The sequence below is a fragment of the Cuculus canorus genome, chromosome 2 (genome assembly GCF_017976375.1).
Source record: "Cuculus canorus isolate bCucCan1 chromosome 2, bCucCan1.pri, whole genome shotgun sequence".
Classification (NCBI taxonomy): Eukaryota; Metazoa; Chordata; class Aves; order Cuculiformes; family Cuculidae; genus Cuculus; species Cuculus canorus.
The window spans coordinates 258368-274660 of record NC_071402.1 but is presented as its reverse complement, the minus strand read 5'-3'; the positions used below and the strand labels follow the sequence as shown (position 1 = coordinate 274660).

Sequence of the window (16293 nt, the reverse complement as noted above, 5' to 3'; positions counted from 1 at the left end):
GATTCCAGAGCGTCTTCCAGGTTGGAAGGCTTCAACCTGCTCTGCTGGCCTTGCCGGGCATTGGGCTGCGATCTCGGTTCCAGCGTTTGATGCCGTCCCCTTGCTGTTTGTAGCGCTTTGGGCGAGTTTCTGCTGTGCGCTGGCTTCTGGTGGGCCCAACACTAACGCTGTGCTCTCGCCGTGAGGTGGCCGTGGTCTCCATCACCTCCGGGCCTCGCTGCTCCAGGAGTGGCCTGGGAGCCGCTGCTGCGCAGAACTCTTCCAGCTCTGTCTTCCTTCTTGCAGGCTCCTGTGGGTGACGTTGGGACAGGAAATTCCAGGCGTGAAGGTCCCTATTCTCCTGGTAACCAGCAGGTGAGACGGCGCCGGGCACAGAGGATGCGGCGAAGGAAGGGAAGCAGCGTCCAGGGCAGAGGAAGCCGAGCGTGGTTGCCATCCTACAGGATGGGGACCTACAGGGAGGCTGGGGAGGGGCTCTGGATCAGGGAGTGCAGGGATAGGACGAGGGGAACGATTTTGAGCTGCAAGAGGGGAGACTGAGATGAGATCTCCGGCAGAAAAGATCTCCTGTGAGGGTGGGGAGGCCCTGGCCCAGGGTGCCCCGAGCAGTGGTGGCTGCCCCATCCCTGGAGGGGTTCCAGACCAGGTTGGATGGGGCTTTGGAGCCCCTGATCCAGTGGGAGGTGTCCCTGCCCATGGCAGAGGGTGGATCTGGATGGGCTTTGAGGTCCCTTCCAACCCAAACCGTTCCAGGAGTCTATGATCCTTGAGAGTGGTGCCTTGAGGTGGAGGGGTGTCCATCACAGGAGGCACTGAGAGGACTCAGGGAAGGACTCTGCTCTTTCACAATGTGTCAGAGACCGCGGAGCGTGACCACCTGGTGATAAACTCGGAGGGATGGTACTGCTCCAAGGGGGAACTTAGTCTGCAGGGCGTACCTGGAGTGACTATGGAGTGGCAGTTGTCTTCTTTGAGAACAGCCTCTCCCAAGTTTGATCCCAGCAATTGGTTTGTCAGGGGAAAAGGGAGGAGTTGGAGGATCCTCTCAGGTCCGTACCCAGCACAGCTCCGTCTCCTGGCACGATCCCTGGTGCCGCGTGACGCCGCCGGCTTTGGGATGACCTGCAGGGTCCCTCAAGTAGAGTGTCTCCTGCCCTTAGGAATGATCTAAAATGCTTTGTTCAGAGTCAGCTCTCGCTCTGACACAGGGATTTCTTTATTTCTTGTAACTCTGGGGGTCTGGAGGTGTTTGGTGAGCGTTCCTTGCTCTCCTGGCCGTTCCTACTTCTCATATCGGCTCTGATCCTTTCATTTACATCTCATTCAGTCTTTGATTTCGCTCCTCATCTGCCTGAGCTTTTTGAGGTTAAAAACCCTTAAATGGAAGGGAAAAGCCCTTTGCAGTCGCTGATCGTTATTGCCCATTATTATCATTTTATATCTGAGTCATTAAGGCTGGAAAGGACTTCTAAGATCACTCAGTCCAACCATCGACAGAGGGCTGGAAATGGCACTTTGTAGCCATCCTCAGCCACTTTGGGTCTCTTCCAGCCCTTTTGGAGGGCAGCTGCCCTCCAGCTGTTCAGTCCTGCTCGCTCTGGCGCTTTCCAGGACTTTAGTGGAGTCACTCCAGTTCTCCAAAGTTAGTTCAGCTCAGTGAGGTGGACCCCATCATCCTGGGGGGAGGGACAGTCAACGCTGACTCCGGAGAAGGATCATGGCCACGGAGCTGGGAGCAGTGAGCAGGAGAGCAGAGCAACAGCTCCTTCCATCTTCCGTTGCTTCCTTGGCCTGGCTTCCATCTCCCTGGGTTCTTGGACCCTTGGAAACTGAGTGGCCGCCAGGGACACGATGAGATGAGGATACCCTTCATTGTGGTTATGCTGTTGGTTCCAGCTGTGTGGATTTGCCTTTCTGGCAGCAGCTGCAGGTCAGCTGGAGGCTGGTTTTGGGCTGTTTTCAAGTTTTCCTTGGACCACGAGTGCAGATTTTCTTTGGGATCGGGTTCTTCCTCTCTAGAAGGGATAGGGTGGGAATGATGCTCCTCATTCTACAACAGAAAGAGATGCAGTTATCAATTTGCTTGGTCTTTAAAGGCTCTCAGTTGAAGAAGAAGCCCCAATCCCAGTGCTGGCCATGCAGCTGCTAATGGAATGATTGAGGATGGAAAGTCTTCTCCAAGACCACTCTCAGAGCAGGTCCGATTGGATCAGGTTCCTCAAAGCTGTGTCCCATTAAACTTTGAACACCTCTAGAGATGGGAAGTCTGCATCTTCCTAGATCTCAGCTCTGACATTTGGCTGCTCTCGTCGTGGTTTTCCCAAACCGTTCTTGGATGGAACGTCCCTCGTTCCAGTTTGTCGTAGGGACCTTTTGTAGCATCCCTGGTGGTTTTGTCCATTGACGTATTGATGCTGGGGTCAGTTTCGATGCCCACTACAACCCTCTGGCTGCGATGCCGTCTGCTCTCCAACCTGGGGTGGACTTCCTCAGTGACCCATTGTCTTTAGAACCCAGTGGTTTGTCCTCATCCACCTCCTGCGGCACCAGCGACCACCAGGAGAAGACACTTTGTCTTCTCCTCGCAGTGGAAACTTCCCAGGTAGAACCGTCCCCTCTCTCTGCTGTGAGCTCTGAAAATAAACCAGGTCTTGCTGATGCTCCTGGTGGAGTGAAGGGCTCCCAGGAGGATTTCCCAGCTCTCGGGTTGGATGTCCCTTACTGTAAGTTGAATTCTGTTCCATCACTTCAGGGTTTTGTGTTGTGGATTCTTCACAGCTTGAAGAACCCATTGGATGATCTAAATATCTCCTTTCTTGTTTTTCTGCTCTTGTCAGAGGTGCGTGTGCCGCGAGAGATTTGGTTCATTTCTGAAAGCATTTCTGGCCAATTCCATAGAATCCCTAGGTTGGAGAAGACCTCTGAGATCATCAAATCCAACCTTCATCTCCTTTATTTCAGCCTTTTCAGGTCTTAAGCAGTTCCGCTCGCTGCTTTCACGTCTGAGAGTGAGGTCGTGTGTGCTTTCATCAGCTTTTTTCCGTACTGGATAACCTTCCCTCAACCAGGGACTGAGCGACTGGTGGTTGTTTTTGGAGTCACCTTGCTGCGCCGTTGGTCCTGCTGGGGCGCCCCCAGCCCTGCGTTCACGTTCCCGTTGCATTTACATGGTTTAATTCCATTTGGATTGGGCCATCTCCAGCACGGCAGGTCAGGCTGTCTCTGGCGGAGGTCGTTCCCTCTGGACAGCGAAGTAACAGGTCCATGGATAACATGGAGGGGCGATCACCAGTCAGGTGGCTTGTTTGGTTTTTGAGGATTCAGGAGATTTGACCTTCAGGTGGTTGCTCCGGAGCAGGAGTTCCAAGGAATCGCGTCTCTCCTCCTCTTCTCCTGTCTCATTTTCATGTCAATCCTTTGGATTTGACGTCTTTAGCCCCGCTGGAACTCTTGGCTCATCCCAGAGTCCTCGGAGCATCTCCAAGCAGAGCAGAATCCTTCATCTTGGGGCTGGCAGTGATGGCCAGGCCTTGAGTTTCACGCGATTCCGGTGGGGGTGCGGCGGGTGGGTGGTGTTGGCAGTGGGTTTGTGCGTGCCAGGGCGGGCACGGGGCTCTCTCCGCGCCCCGCGGCCACCAACGGCGCTGGGGACGGCGCTGATCTCAGCAACTGACACGGGGACTCCCGGTCTCTCCGTTTTCTCTCTTCCCGTGCTGACGGTTCCGCGCGCCGCCCCCTCTCCAGGCGCCCGGCGCCCCTCGTCCCGCTCACCTGGCAGGGAGGGAGACGCGCTTCGTAAGTGCCCATGAGTGCCGTGTGCGCTGCTGCTCTGCACGCCCGCGCCGGCAATGCTGCGCCCCTTCCTCCAGCTCCGCTATCCCCAGCTCCCAGGCTCGGCACGCTCTGAGGGTTCCATCCCTCATCCCAGCTCCCGGGCTCAACACACACCGAGGGCTCCATCCCTCATCCCAGTTCCCGAGCTCAACATGCTCTGAGGGCTCCATCACTGATCCCCAGCTCCCGGGCTCAGTACACTCCGAGGGCTCCATCCCTGATCTCCAGCTTCCAGGCTCAGCACGCTCCGAGAGCTCCATCCCTGATCTCCAGCTCACGGGCTCAGCACGCTCCGAGGACTCCGTCTCTGATCCGTAGCTCCTGGGCTCAGCACACTCCAAGGGCTCCATCCCTCATCCCAGTTCCCGGGCTCAGCACACTCCGAGGGCTCCATCCCTGATCCGTAGCTCCTGGGCTCAGCACACTCCAAGGGCTCCATCCCTGATCTCCAGCTCCTGGGCTCAGCACACTCCGAGAACTCCATCCCTGATCTCCAGCTCACGGGCGCAGCATGCTCCGAGGGCTCCATCCCTGATCCCCAGCTCACGGGCTCAGCACGCTCCGAGGGCTCCATCCCTGATCCCCAGCTCACGGGCTCAGCACGCTCCGAGGGCTCCATCCCTGATCCCTAGTTTCCAGGGTCAGCACGCTCCGAGGATTGCATCCCTGATCCCTAGCTTCCAGGCTCAGCACTCTCTGAGGGCTCCATCCTTCATCCCAGGCTCCATCCCCAATCCTTGACACCCAGGCTGAGCATGCTCCAAGGGCTCCACCCCTCATCCCGGCTCCATCCCTGATCCCCAGCTCCCAGGCTCGCCACGCTCCGATCGCTCCATCCCTGTTCCCCAGCTCCTGGACTCCACTCCCTGGCTCCCACGTTCAGCACATTCCAAGGGCTCCATCCCTCATCCTCGGCTCCATCCCCAATCCCCGGTTCCTGGGCTCGGCACGCTCCAAGCGCTCCATCCCAGCTCTGAGGGCTCCATCCCCAATCCTCGCTCGCCGCTAGCGTCCCTGAGTGCTTCCTGGCGGAGAAGCTGTGGTGCCGGTGGCTTTGCTGGAGCTCAAGCGCAGGGGATGGGACCCAAGGCCGGGAGCTGGAGCGGGACGGGGGGTCGGGGCCCAGGATTTGCAGGGCTGAGAGTGAGGAGAACATCCCATGGGAAGCTCTGGACGGTTCCTGGTGTGAAGAACCTCTGGTGGGAGGGCTCTGGGCTGTTCCCGGCGTGAAGAAGCTCCCATGGGAGGCTCTGAGCTGCTTCCAACATGAAGAACCTCTGGTGGGAGGGTTCTTGGCTGCTTCCCATGTGAAGACGCTCCCGTGGGAGGCTCTGAGCTGCTCCCCATTTGAAGAAGCTCCGGTGGGAGGGCTCTGGACGGTTCCCCATGTGAAGGAGGAGGAACGGCAGATGTCGGTGGGCTGTGGGAGCTTTGCCGTGTGCCGGGTGGGACAGGTTGAATGCTGTGTGTTTCACTTTGTACGGAGTGGGGTGACCCAACAGCTTCCTCCGTGGTCTCCACATTCACACTGGTTTTTCTCTTCTCAGGCCTCCATTTCCTTCCTCACCTCGCAGGACGACAGCAAATCGGTGAGTCCTTCCTCCACCAGGCCCAGTGCGCTGTCCCAGAGCCACCTCCGGCACTCGGAGCTCCCCTCTCCCTCCTGTGTGTCCTCTCCTCCAAGTCTCCTTGGTGGCTTTTAGGGTTCCATCACCTTCAGACCATCACTCGCCGTACCATCCCTGAGCACCTCATCTGCCTGAACCCCTCCAGGGATGGAGACTCCACCACCTCCCTGGGCTCCTCTGCCAGGGACTGAAAACCCTTTCCATGAAGAAGTTTTTCCTAATGTCCAGTCTGAACCTGCCCTGGTGTAGCTTGAGGCCGTTTCCTCTCATCCCATCACTTGGGAGAAGAGCCCAGAACCCATCTCACCACAACCTCCTCTCAGACAGTTGCAGACAGTGATGAGGTCTCCCCTCAGCCTCCTCCAAGCTGAACAGCCCCAGGGCCCTCAGCCACCTCTCACAACCCTTGTTCTCCAGTCCCTTCCCCAGCTCCGTTCCCTTCTCCGGATGCACTCCGGCCCCTCAAGGTCCTTCTTGCAGTGAGGGGCCCAAAACTGAACCAGGACTCGAGGTGTGGCCTCCCCAGCACCGAGTCCAGGAGCACAATCCCTGCCCTGCTCCTGCTGGCCACACTGTTTCCGATCCAAGCAAAGACGCCGTTGGCCTTCTTGGCCACCTGGGCCACTGCTGGCTCATGTTCACCCGCTGCCAACCAACACCCCCAGGTCCTTCTCCTCCAGGCAGCTTTCCAGCCGCTCTTCCCAGCCCTGGAGCTGCTCGGGGTTGTGGTGTCCCAAGGGCGGGAGAAGAGCGTTGCTGGTGTTTGCAGCTCTTCCACCCGGGCTCAAGGTTCATAGCTTTCTCTTAGTCACTTGCATGGCTGAGGTGTCTCACTGCTCATTTCTCTCCTCTCTTTCCTCCTTCCTCCTCCTCTCTCCGTCTCCCGCGGCACAGACCAAGCCGGGCGTCATACAGCCTCTTGCCCGAGTGCGACAAAATGCGGCCACGCACAACGTGGAGGATGGGGACAGCCCCAACCCCTTCCAGCCACCCGAGCTCTGCACCTATGTCCAGACCTCCGTAAGTGTCCCATGGTTTCTTCTTCCTGAGCTATCTCTGCCTGGGGCTGCTCTAGTGCTGCTCTTCCTGGCCGGGTGGAAGAACACGACCTCACGGGGCTGCTCTTCCTGGTGGAGGTGGAGAACACGACCTCCGGGGTTTGCTCTGGTGCAGCTCTTCCTGGTGGAGGTGGAGAACACAACCTCCGGGGTTTGCTCTGGTGCAGCTCTTCCTGGTGGAGATGGAGAACACGACCTCCGGGGTTTGCTCTGGTGCAGCTCTTCCTGGTGGAGATGGAGAACACGACCTCCGGGGTTTGCTCTGGTGCAGCTCTTCCTGGTGGAGGTGGAGAACACAACTTCCAGGGTCTGCTCTGGTGCAGCTCTTCCTGGTGGAGATGGAGAACACGACCTCCGGGGTCTGCTCTGGTGCAGCTCTTCCTGGTGGAGGTGGAGAACACAACTTCCAGGGTCTGCTCTGGTGCAGCTCTTCCTGGTGGGGTGGCAGAATATGTCCTCCCAGTGTCGATGCTGTGGTTTGAGGTTCCTGTGCTGTGGCAAAGGCTGGTTTTTGGGTTTTGTTCACTCCTCAGCCTGGATGCCCCAGGTAGGAACCCATCCTCGTCACCAGGAGAGTCCTGGTCAGAGCATCCTGTGATGTTCTGACACCGCTGGGTCTCACTTGGCCCTCAACCAGGCTGCGTCCTGCGTTTTGGTCACAACAACCCTGTGCAGCTCCAGGCTTGGGGAGGAGTGGCTGGAAAACTGCCTGGAGGAGAGGGACCTGGGGATGTTGTTTGACAGTGGTTGAACCCGAGCCAGCAGTGGCCCAGGTGGCCAAGGCCAGTGGCACCTGGATCAGCCCAGGAGCAGGGATGGGATTGTGCACCTGGACTCGGTGCTGGGGAGGCTGCACATCAAATCCTGGTTCAGTTCTGGGCCCCTCGCTCCAAGAAAGACCTGGAGGGGCTGGAGTGCATGCGGAGAAGGGAACGGAGCTGGGAAGGGGCTGGAGCGCAGGAGTTGTGGCAGCGGTGAGGGACCTGGGGCTGTTGGAGAAGAGGAGGCTGAAGGGAGACCTCCCGGCTCTGCGCAGCTCTGGAAAGGAGGCTGTGGTGAGGTGGGTGTTGGTCTCCTCTCCCAAGGAAAAAGTGATGGGAGGAGAGGGATCGGCCTCCGGTTGGGCCAGGGGAGGTTCAGGTTGGAGATTGGGAGCAGTTTGGCCCCTTGGCCAAGAGATCCATCCTGGAATTTCGGTCAGATCAGTGAGGATCTGTACCACCAGAAGCTGTTCGTGCTCCATCCTGGAGATGACGCGGGGTGGTCATCCGTGTGCTGCTGCATCCGGCGCATATGGCAGGGGCTGCACCGCGTCCCCCCCATTCGGTTTTCATGGCATCCATGTTCATCGTGGTCTCCTGCCTCTGTCCCTGCAGCAAAAGCCACCGTCACCGCCCTCTCCCGATGAGATCCCCACCAACGTCAAGCAAGCCTACAAGACCTTCGCAGCAGTGCCCTTGTCCCACCCTCTGCTCGAGGCGCAGGTAACGGCACCGGTGGGGTGGATGGGGTAGAAAAGCGGTGCAGACGCAGACTGCCCGTGGTGGTTACAGGAGATCCTCAGGCCCAACCCATGGAAGATCCGGGTTTCCAGAAACGGAGATCCCGAGGTCGCTGTGGACAGGGTCTGCCATGTGTCACTGGATTTGCCATGAAGAGGAGTTTTCTGTGTGTTTTACTTGAGTTTCTTCTCAGCTTGTCCTTTGCTTCTCCTCCCATCTGACGGGTCTGACCTGGCTCCGTAACCCCCATCCAGAAACCTGACATGAGGATCAGATCCCTCCTTCCTGAGGCTCCTCTCTTCCATGCTGAACAAGCACAGCCTTCTCAGCCTGTTTTCATGTCCTCTACCCCCATAACCATGTTGGTGGCCCTTCCACCTGACGTGGAAGCTGCAGCTTTTCTGGCCAGCCTGCATCCATGCGCTGAGGACAACGGCATGAGGTTCAACCAGGCCAAGGGCCGGGTCCTGCACTTGGGACACAACAACCCCGTGCAGCTCCAGGCTTGGGGAAGAGCAGCTGGAAATCTGCCAGGAGGAGAAGGACCTGGGGGTGTTGTTTGACAGCGGCTGATCATGAGCCAGCGGTGGCCCAGGTGGCCAAGAAGGCCAATGGCATCTTGGCTTGTGTCAGAAACAGTGTGACCAGCAGCGCAGGGATTGTGCTCCCGGACTCGGCACTGGGGAGGCCACACCTCAAATCCTGGTTCAGTTCTGGGTCGCTCGCTGCAAGAAGGACATTGAGGTCCTGGAGTGTGTCCAGAGAAGGGAACAGAGCTGGGGAAGGGACTGGAGGACAAGGGTTAAGAGGAGCAGCTGAGGGCCCTGGGGTTGCATCGCCTGGAGAAGAGGAGGCTGAGGGGAGACCTCATCACTGTCTACAACTGCCTGGAAGGAGGTTGTGGCGTGATGAGTTCTGGTCTCTTCTGCCAGGGGATAGGTGATGGGACAAGAGGGAACGGTCTCAAGTTGTGTCAGAGGAAGTTTGGATTGGACATCAGGAAAAACTTCTTCACTGAAAGTGTTCTCCAGCAGTGAAACAGCTGCCCGGGGAGGTGGTGGGGTCCCCGTCCTTGGAGGGGTTTAAAAGCCGGGCAGATGAGGTGCTCGGCGGTGGTTTAATAGTGGACGGGTATGGTTGGACTTGATGATCTCAAAGGTCTTTTCCAACCAAGCAATTCTATTCTATGATTCTATAAATCATGAAATCATAGAAGCGTTTGGTTGGAAAAGACCTTTGAGATCATCGAGTCCAACTGTACTTGTCCACTACTAATCCATATCCCTAAGCACTTCGTTTACAAAGTAAAGACCCATCCCTAGAGGGATTCAAGGCCAGGTTGGATGGGGCTCGGAGCAACCAGTGGGAGGTGTCCCTGCCTATGGCGGGGGTTGGACCTGAATGGGCTTTGAGGTCCCTTCCAACCCAAACCATTCCATGGTTGTAGGACTTTATTTTTCAGTCCTGAACTTCCTCCCGCGCTTGTCAGACTCGCAGTTTCCCAGGTCCTTCCGCTCAGATCAGGGAGCACGCGGAGCTCCGAGGTTCTCCTCTCTCTTAGGGGCAATAATTGGTGTTTCCAGATGTTCCCCTCTTAGCCAGGAGCTTTTTTCCTTCACTTCTTCGCCTCTCCGTTATTTGCTTCTTCCTTGCACAGAACTGAAACTTCACATTCACTTTTGCAGTGCGTTTGATTAAATCATGGAGCCGTGGAGTCACTGAGGTTGGCAAAGCCCTCCAAGCTCATCCAGTCCGGCCGTCAGCCCAACCTTCTTGTGTTGGCTGAACTCCATCCCCAAGTGCCACATCCACATGGTTTCCGAGCCCCTCCAGGGATGGGGCCCCCTGCCACCCTGGACGGCTTCTGCCAGGGCTTCCCTGCTCATTCCCAGGAGGAATTGTTCCCAATATCCAATCTAAACCCTCCCAGCACAACCTGAGGCTGTGAAGTCGAGCTGAAGGTCCTCTCTTTGCTCTCTTCCTGCGGTGCCTTTCTGTGTGGGTACCTAAAAAGCGCCCATCTTTTCAGTGACCTCTGGCAGTTCTCGTTTTCCCTGTGCAATTCCTGGTTTCTGGCTCACAGGTGGATTTTGTGGATTGATTTCTGCCCCCTGTAGTTCTGCTCCTCCAATATTCTGATATTTATTTTGGCAAACGTGGAATTCTTTCTTTCCTGGTGGTAATTTTCCATAGCTGTGTCCTGGATTTAAAGCACGTCCAGGTGTCCTCTGCCGGGCGCTCTGCTCCTCTTCCTCAACAATTCCCGATGCTTACCAGGGTTTCCCTTTAAAAAGTGAAAAATTTGTCTCCATCTCTTTTCTATTTGATCCCTTGATTTATCGTTAACCTTTATCCCTCCGGATGGCGAAGCCTAAAGTGGTGCTGGCTTTGGAATTCCGGGTGTTACATGAGCCGATCCATGCGCTGCCATCTGGGACCGCGCTGGAAACGAGCTTAGAGCGCACCCGTTTCTCTGTTTTCAGGAGTCGCCTGGCCAGAGCGGCACCGAGAGTCCCCAGGCGGCCCCGGAGGTGAGGACTGGACTGGGGGGCACTGCTGGGGGTCGGGATTTGGGGGTCTGGGACTGGTCAGTGTGGGGCACGGGGCTGCGTCGGTGTGGGGAACCGGGTTCTCCTCATGGCTCCGTGGTGCCATTGGGTCATCATGGGGAGCTGGGTTCTCGTTGTGGCTCCGTGGTGGTGCCGGGTTGGTGTAAGGAGCCAGGTTCTCCTCGTGGCTCCGTGGTGGTGTTCGGTCAACATGGGGAACTGGGTTCTCTTGGTGGGTCTGTGGTGGCGCCAGGTTGGTGTGGGAAGCCGTGTTCTTGTCGTGGCTCTGTGGCGGTGTTGGGTCAACATGGGGAGCTGAATTCTCCTTGTGGCTCCGTGGTGGTGTTGGGTCAACGTGGGGAGCCGGGTTCTCCTCGTGGCTCCGTGGTGGTGCCAGGTTGGTGTGAGGAGCCGGGTTCTCCTCGTGGCTCTGTGTCAGCACCGCGTGTCTCCCGCAGGCGGCCATGCTCAGCACCACGGGGCTGCACAGCCCGGAGCAGAGGTCCTTCCGCGAGAGGCAGAAGTACTTCGAGATGGAGGTGAAGCAGCAGCAGACAGAGAAGCCACCCAAGCGCGTGTCCCTGGTCGGGGAGGATGACCTGAAGAAGATGAAGGAGGAGGAAGGTGGGTTGAAACCCCTGGAAGGACTTTTGACTGTCTGGGAGAATGCCTTCTCCATGGGAGGCTGAGCTCCAGCTGGAGCTCCAGCCCTTCCAAAGCCCATGGGTGGTTGTCCACGGGGCCGGAATGTGATGGCGTTTTGGGATCCTCCATGGTTCCTCTGGGACCAGTGGAAACACTGAGCTCTCTACGTTCCTGCCCTCGGTAAACACTTCAATCACATTTGCCAAAACTACTGCAGATGCTGATGCTTCTTGGTGTTGGTCGACAGTGGCTGAACACGAGCCAGCGGTGTCCCAGGTGGCCAAGAAGGCCAATGGCATCCAGGCTTGGATCAGCCCTGGTGTGGCCAGCAGGAGCAGGGACAGGATCGTCCCCCTACACTCAGCATCGGTGAGGCTGCACCTCGAATCCTGGTTCAGTTCTGGCCCCTCACTCCAAGAAGGACCTTGAGGGACTGGAGCGCGTCCGGAGAAGGGAACGGAGTTGGGGAAGGGTTTGGAGAACAAGGGTTGTGAGAGGTGGCTGAGGGCCCCGGGGTTGTTTAGCCTGGAGAAGAGGAGGCTGAGGGGAGACCTCATCACTGTCTGCAACTGTCTGAAAGGAGGTTGTGGAGAAGTGGTTGCTGGGTTCTTCTCCCAAGTGACAGGTGATGGGATGAGAGGAAACGACCTCAAGTCGCACATGGGAAGGTTCAGATTGGACATCAGGAAAAATATCTTCTCGGAAGGGTTTCTCAAGCACTGGCAGAGGAGCCCAAGGAGGTGGTGGAGTCCCCATCCCTGAGGGGTTTAAAAGATGAGTAGATGAGGTGCTCAGGGATGGATTAGTGGTGGACAGGGATGGTTGGATTGAAGATCTCAAAGGTCTTTTTCAATCTAGGGATTGTGCGTTTTAAAAGGAACAGGAACACATTTTAAAAACAGAGTGAGCTCGTGATCAGTAGATGATCTCTAAGGTCCCTTCTACCCCAAACTAAGATAGAAAGGGAGGTCAGAAAAAGCAGCTGCAGCTTCTCATTTTGGGGTTCCTCAGCCCCTCATTTTGGGGTTCTTCAGTGTGATGTGGCCAGAAGAACCACAAGTCCTCCATAAGAACCTCATTTTGGGGTTCTTCAGTGTGATGTGGCCAGAAGAACCACAAGTCCTCCATAAGAAGCTCTTCAGGTGTGTTGGGCTCTCAGTGTTGGCTGAAAGAGAAGTAGGAAACACAGAGATCAAGATGTAAAGTATGGAAAGGGAAACTAGAGAGTAATGAAGGGAGTTCAGACTTGAATTTCTGTGTGTTTTGAGATTTGCTACATCAGAAGAAGGTTTGCTTCCATGCTGGAGAAGGAGAGGCTGCGAGCAGCTTCCAGTCCGAGGTTGGACACACCTCGATGCACTCATGAACCACTGGAATCCGTGCCAAAGAGTGCTCCAGGATGGGATTTTAGGGAATAAAGGAGGAGGGAATGGCATAGAGTTTGTGACATCTAGAGCGTTAGCGGAGTGGAGAAGAAACAAAGACATGAAGTTGAAGATGTCCCTGCTCTCTGTACAGGGTTTGGACTGCATGACCTTCATGGTCCCTTCCAACCCAAACGATAGAATCATAGAGTGGATTGGGCTGGAAGGGACCTCAAAACACATCCAGTCCCACCCCTGCCATGGGCAAGGACACCTCCCACTGGATCTGGGGCTCCAAGCTCCATCCAACCTGGCCTGGAACCTCTCCAGCGGTGGAGCAGCCACCACTGCTCTGGGCAACCTGGGCCAGGGCCTCCCCACCCTCATCATGAAGATTTTCTTCCTAATGTCCAATCTAAATCTTCACTTCTCCAATTTAAAGCCATTCCCTCTCATCTTATCACTCTGTGCCTTTGTAAAAAGTCCCTCCCCAGCTTTCCTGGAGACCCTTTCCATACTGGAAGGTTACTGTAAGATCTCCTCGGAGCCTTCTCTTCTCCAGACTGAACAACCCCAACTCTCCCAGCCTGTCCTCCTACAGGAGGTGCTCCAGCCCTCGGATCATCTTCGTGGTCTCCTCTGGACTCAGTCCAACAGCTCCACGTCTTGCTTACGTTGGGGATTCCAGAACTGGGCACAGGACTCCAGGTTGGGTCTCAGGAGAGGAGCGGAGGGGGACAGTCACCATCTTTGACTCCCTGGAGAGGCCATGGACTTAAACCAGCACAGCCTGGCGGGGTGATGAACATAAGGACCTGCCTGGGGGGTTGCGTCCTTGTGGGGGCTGAGGGTTAAGATGAGTCCGTCTCACTTTGGCAGCTCGGAAACTGCAGCAGAAACGAGCCCTTCTGTTGGAGGAGGAGGTGGAAGAGGAGGAGATGGCCAAGGAGGCGCCCGAGACGAGCGCGCAGTCCAGCATCATCATTGAAGGTGTTGAGTACAAGATTGAGAGACTGAATGGAAGGAACATCCCGGCTCCAGCAACTCGGTAAGATGGGACTGGTGGCTCCGTGCTCTCTCGTGTGTCAGAGGTGTCCCATTATCCATAATTTTTTTGGGAATGGGACTGGGCCGTTTTTCCTCTTCAGCACAGAAATGGGCAGGGGTTTCCAGCTCTTTCTTTGTGGAAGAACGGCTCCTGCAGCTGCGCACTTGGGTGAGGAGAGGTGTTGGGTTTTTGAGAGAGACAATTCAAGGTCAGCCCTGATGGGGAGCCTGGGTTTGGGGTTTTTAGGCTCTTGTTTCTTGGTTCTCCTGGACTTCTCCTGCAGGTTGCCTTGATGGTTTTCTAATTCTTGGGCACGGAGCTGGGGCGTGAGGACAGACTTCTCATAAGGCCTTGGGGAGACCTTGGAACAGCTTCCAGCAGGGAAAGGGGCTGCAGGAAAGCTGGGAAGGGGCTCTTAATCAGGGAGTGCGGGGATAGGACGAGGGTTTCGAGTCGAAGGAGGGGAGATTGGGGTGAGATCTCAAGGAGAAATATTCTCCTGTGAGGGTGCGGAGGCCATGGCCCAGGTTGCCCCGAGCAGCGGTGGCTGCCCCATCCCTGGAGGGGTTCCAGGCCAGGTTGGATGTGGCTCTGGAGCCCCTGATCCAGTGGGAGGTGTCCCTGCCCATGGCAGGGAGTGGGACTGGGTTGGCTTTGAGGTCCCTTTCAGCCCAAACCATTCTGTGATTCCATGACTTAGGGTTGTATTCAAACTGAGCTCATTCGTGCTCTCGGGGGTTGGATCTGCTCGGAACCTCTCTCAGGAATGCAGCCCCTGGGACTCTTGGCTGACGTCTTGTTTTGCTCTAGGCCCACCGAGGTCGGCGAGAACAGCAGCTCACAGAGGAATTCACTGGAAGAGGGAATCAAGCCGGAACAGAGAACCAACTCTATGTCTGGGTAAGTGGATCCACAGAGTCCTTTGTCTGGGATCTACCAAGTGATTCCTCACCCAGCACGGGCAACAGCCAGGAAGAGTTTGAAGCAGGAAAACTATGGTGTAGTTGCTATCACAGAAACACGGTGGGATGAGTCACACAACCAGGGTGCGGTGGTGGATGGCTACAAACTCTTCCAAAGGGACAGGTGAAGAAGGAGAGGCGCTGGGGGGGCCTGTATTGTGGGAAGGATTTGGATTGCGTGAAGCTCGATGATGGTGACGATAGGGTTGGGTGTTCTTCGGTAAGAATCAAGGGGAAGGCCACAAGGCAGGCGTCACGGTGGGGGTCTGTTGGAGACCACCCAACCAGGGTGATGAGGCAGATGAATTACTGGGAAAAGCATCACGATTGGAAGTCCTCACCCTTGGGAGGACTTCATCTCACCAGGTGTCTGCTGGGAATACAACACAACAGGGAGTGAACAGTCCAGGAGGTTCCTGGAATGTGTGGAAGACAAAGAACTTCCTGACACAGTTGGTGAAGGTGCCGACCAGGCAAGGCACCCGCTGGTTTAGATTGGATATTGGGAACGGTTCCTTCATGGAAAAGGTTGTCAAACATCACAGCAGGGCCGAGGTGGAGTCCCCATCCCTGGAGAGATTTAAAATCTCAGTGGATGCAGCGCTCAGGGAACATGGTTCAGTGGTGGGTGAACAGTTGGACCTGATCATCTTAAGGGTCTTTTCCAACATAATAGTAGGACTCAATGATCTTAAAGGTTTATCCCAACCTAAATGATCCCATGATTCCATCATTCTAAATGACTCTGGTTCCATGGTGGAGCAGATGGCTTCTCCGACCTAGGATGTAAAGGGAAGGTCTTATTGGGAAAGAGAAGGCGTGATCAGAACCAACATCTTAGGAGAAGCTCAGCTCTGTTCCGTGTCCTTCTGTCTCCCAAAATGACGTCCTCGGATATGGTGCTAAACCGTGGGGTGTTGGTCACCACCTTTTGTCTTGCAAACAAGCAGGTATGAGTTGTGGTGCACCAGGCCAACCTCTCACTGTGTCTCTCTCTGCCCAGGCTGAGTCCGTCCTATCTCGGACCCGGGGATCCAGTGGCTCCTGTGCGGACGGCCAAAGCCGAGCGGCGGCACCAGGAGCGACTGCGCATGCAGAGCCCTGAGCTGCTCAGCGTTCAAGAGAAGGAGCTTTCTCCAGCAGAACGTCGCGCTCTGGAGGCGGAGAAACGCGCGATGTGGAGGGCAGCACGGTGAGACAGAAAGACCTTCACGGTTCCTTTCGTTAGGAGAAGGGACCTCCTGCAGGTCTTTGGGATTCCATGGTATTAAAAATGGGAAATAAGAGTCTCCCTAAGCCAGACGTTAGCAGAGGTGATGTCCAAACAGTGCAAAGCATCCACCTCGTGGCCGAGCTGAGCTTTGCTGAAGCCAAGAAATGAGCAAGGAAAGGACTTTCTTACTCCCCTGAGCTGTTCCATCAGCTAGAAAAGGCATTGAAAGTTCTTTTGGAAAGAAGAATGTCTTACCTCAGGACTCAAAGGTTGTCCAGGTGGTTACTGTGTCATCCAATTCCTTTCAGAAATCAGTCAGACTGCTTCCGTAACTGGCGGTCGTGTCCTTCCCATGATGTTCCCGTAGGAGCATTTAAAGGACAATGGAAACAGACTCTCTTGGGCTTTGAGTGAGCAGTTTTGGAGGAGCAGGGTTGATGGTGACCCAGATTTGCCAGCCGGCCAGACAAGGTGCTGGCAGGGCTACCAT

At 56.1% G+C, this 16293-nt stretch overlaps 1 protein-coding gene across 19 annotated transcripts in view; it reads left to right on the top strand.

Moving 5' to 3' along the window:
- Window positions 1–16293, top strand: part of SCRIB (scribble planar cell polarity protein) — a 117176-nt gene that overhangs the window by 85872 nt on the left and 15011 nt on the right. For 11 of the 19 annotated variants that reach the window (XM_054057062.1, XM_054057066.1, XM_054057065.1 and 8 more), the window contains 10 exons: window positions 286–354; window positions 3745–3795; window positions 5382–5423; window positions 6357–6482; window positions 7897–8004; window positions 10506–10553; window positions 11030–11195; window positions 13460–13628; window positions 14439–14528; window positions 15594–15782. In XM_054057062.1, coding sequence (XP_053913037.1) covers window positions 286–354; window positions 3745–3795; window positions 5382–5423; window positions 6357–6482; window positions 7897–8004; window positions 10506–10553; window positions 11030–11195; window positions 13460–13628; window positions 14439–14528; window positions 15594–15782 — 1058 coding nt within the window. The remainder of the gene's footprint in view (window positions 1–285; window positions 355–3744; window positions 3796–5381; window positions 5424–6356; window positions 6483–7896; window positions 8005–10505; window positions 10554–11029; window positions 11196–13459; window positions 13629–14438; window positions 14529–15593; window positions 15783–16293) is intronic. The other 8 variants (XM_054057064.1, XM_054057077.1, XM_054057072.1 and 5 more) reach the window with 5 other exon arrangements.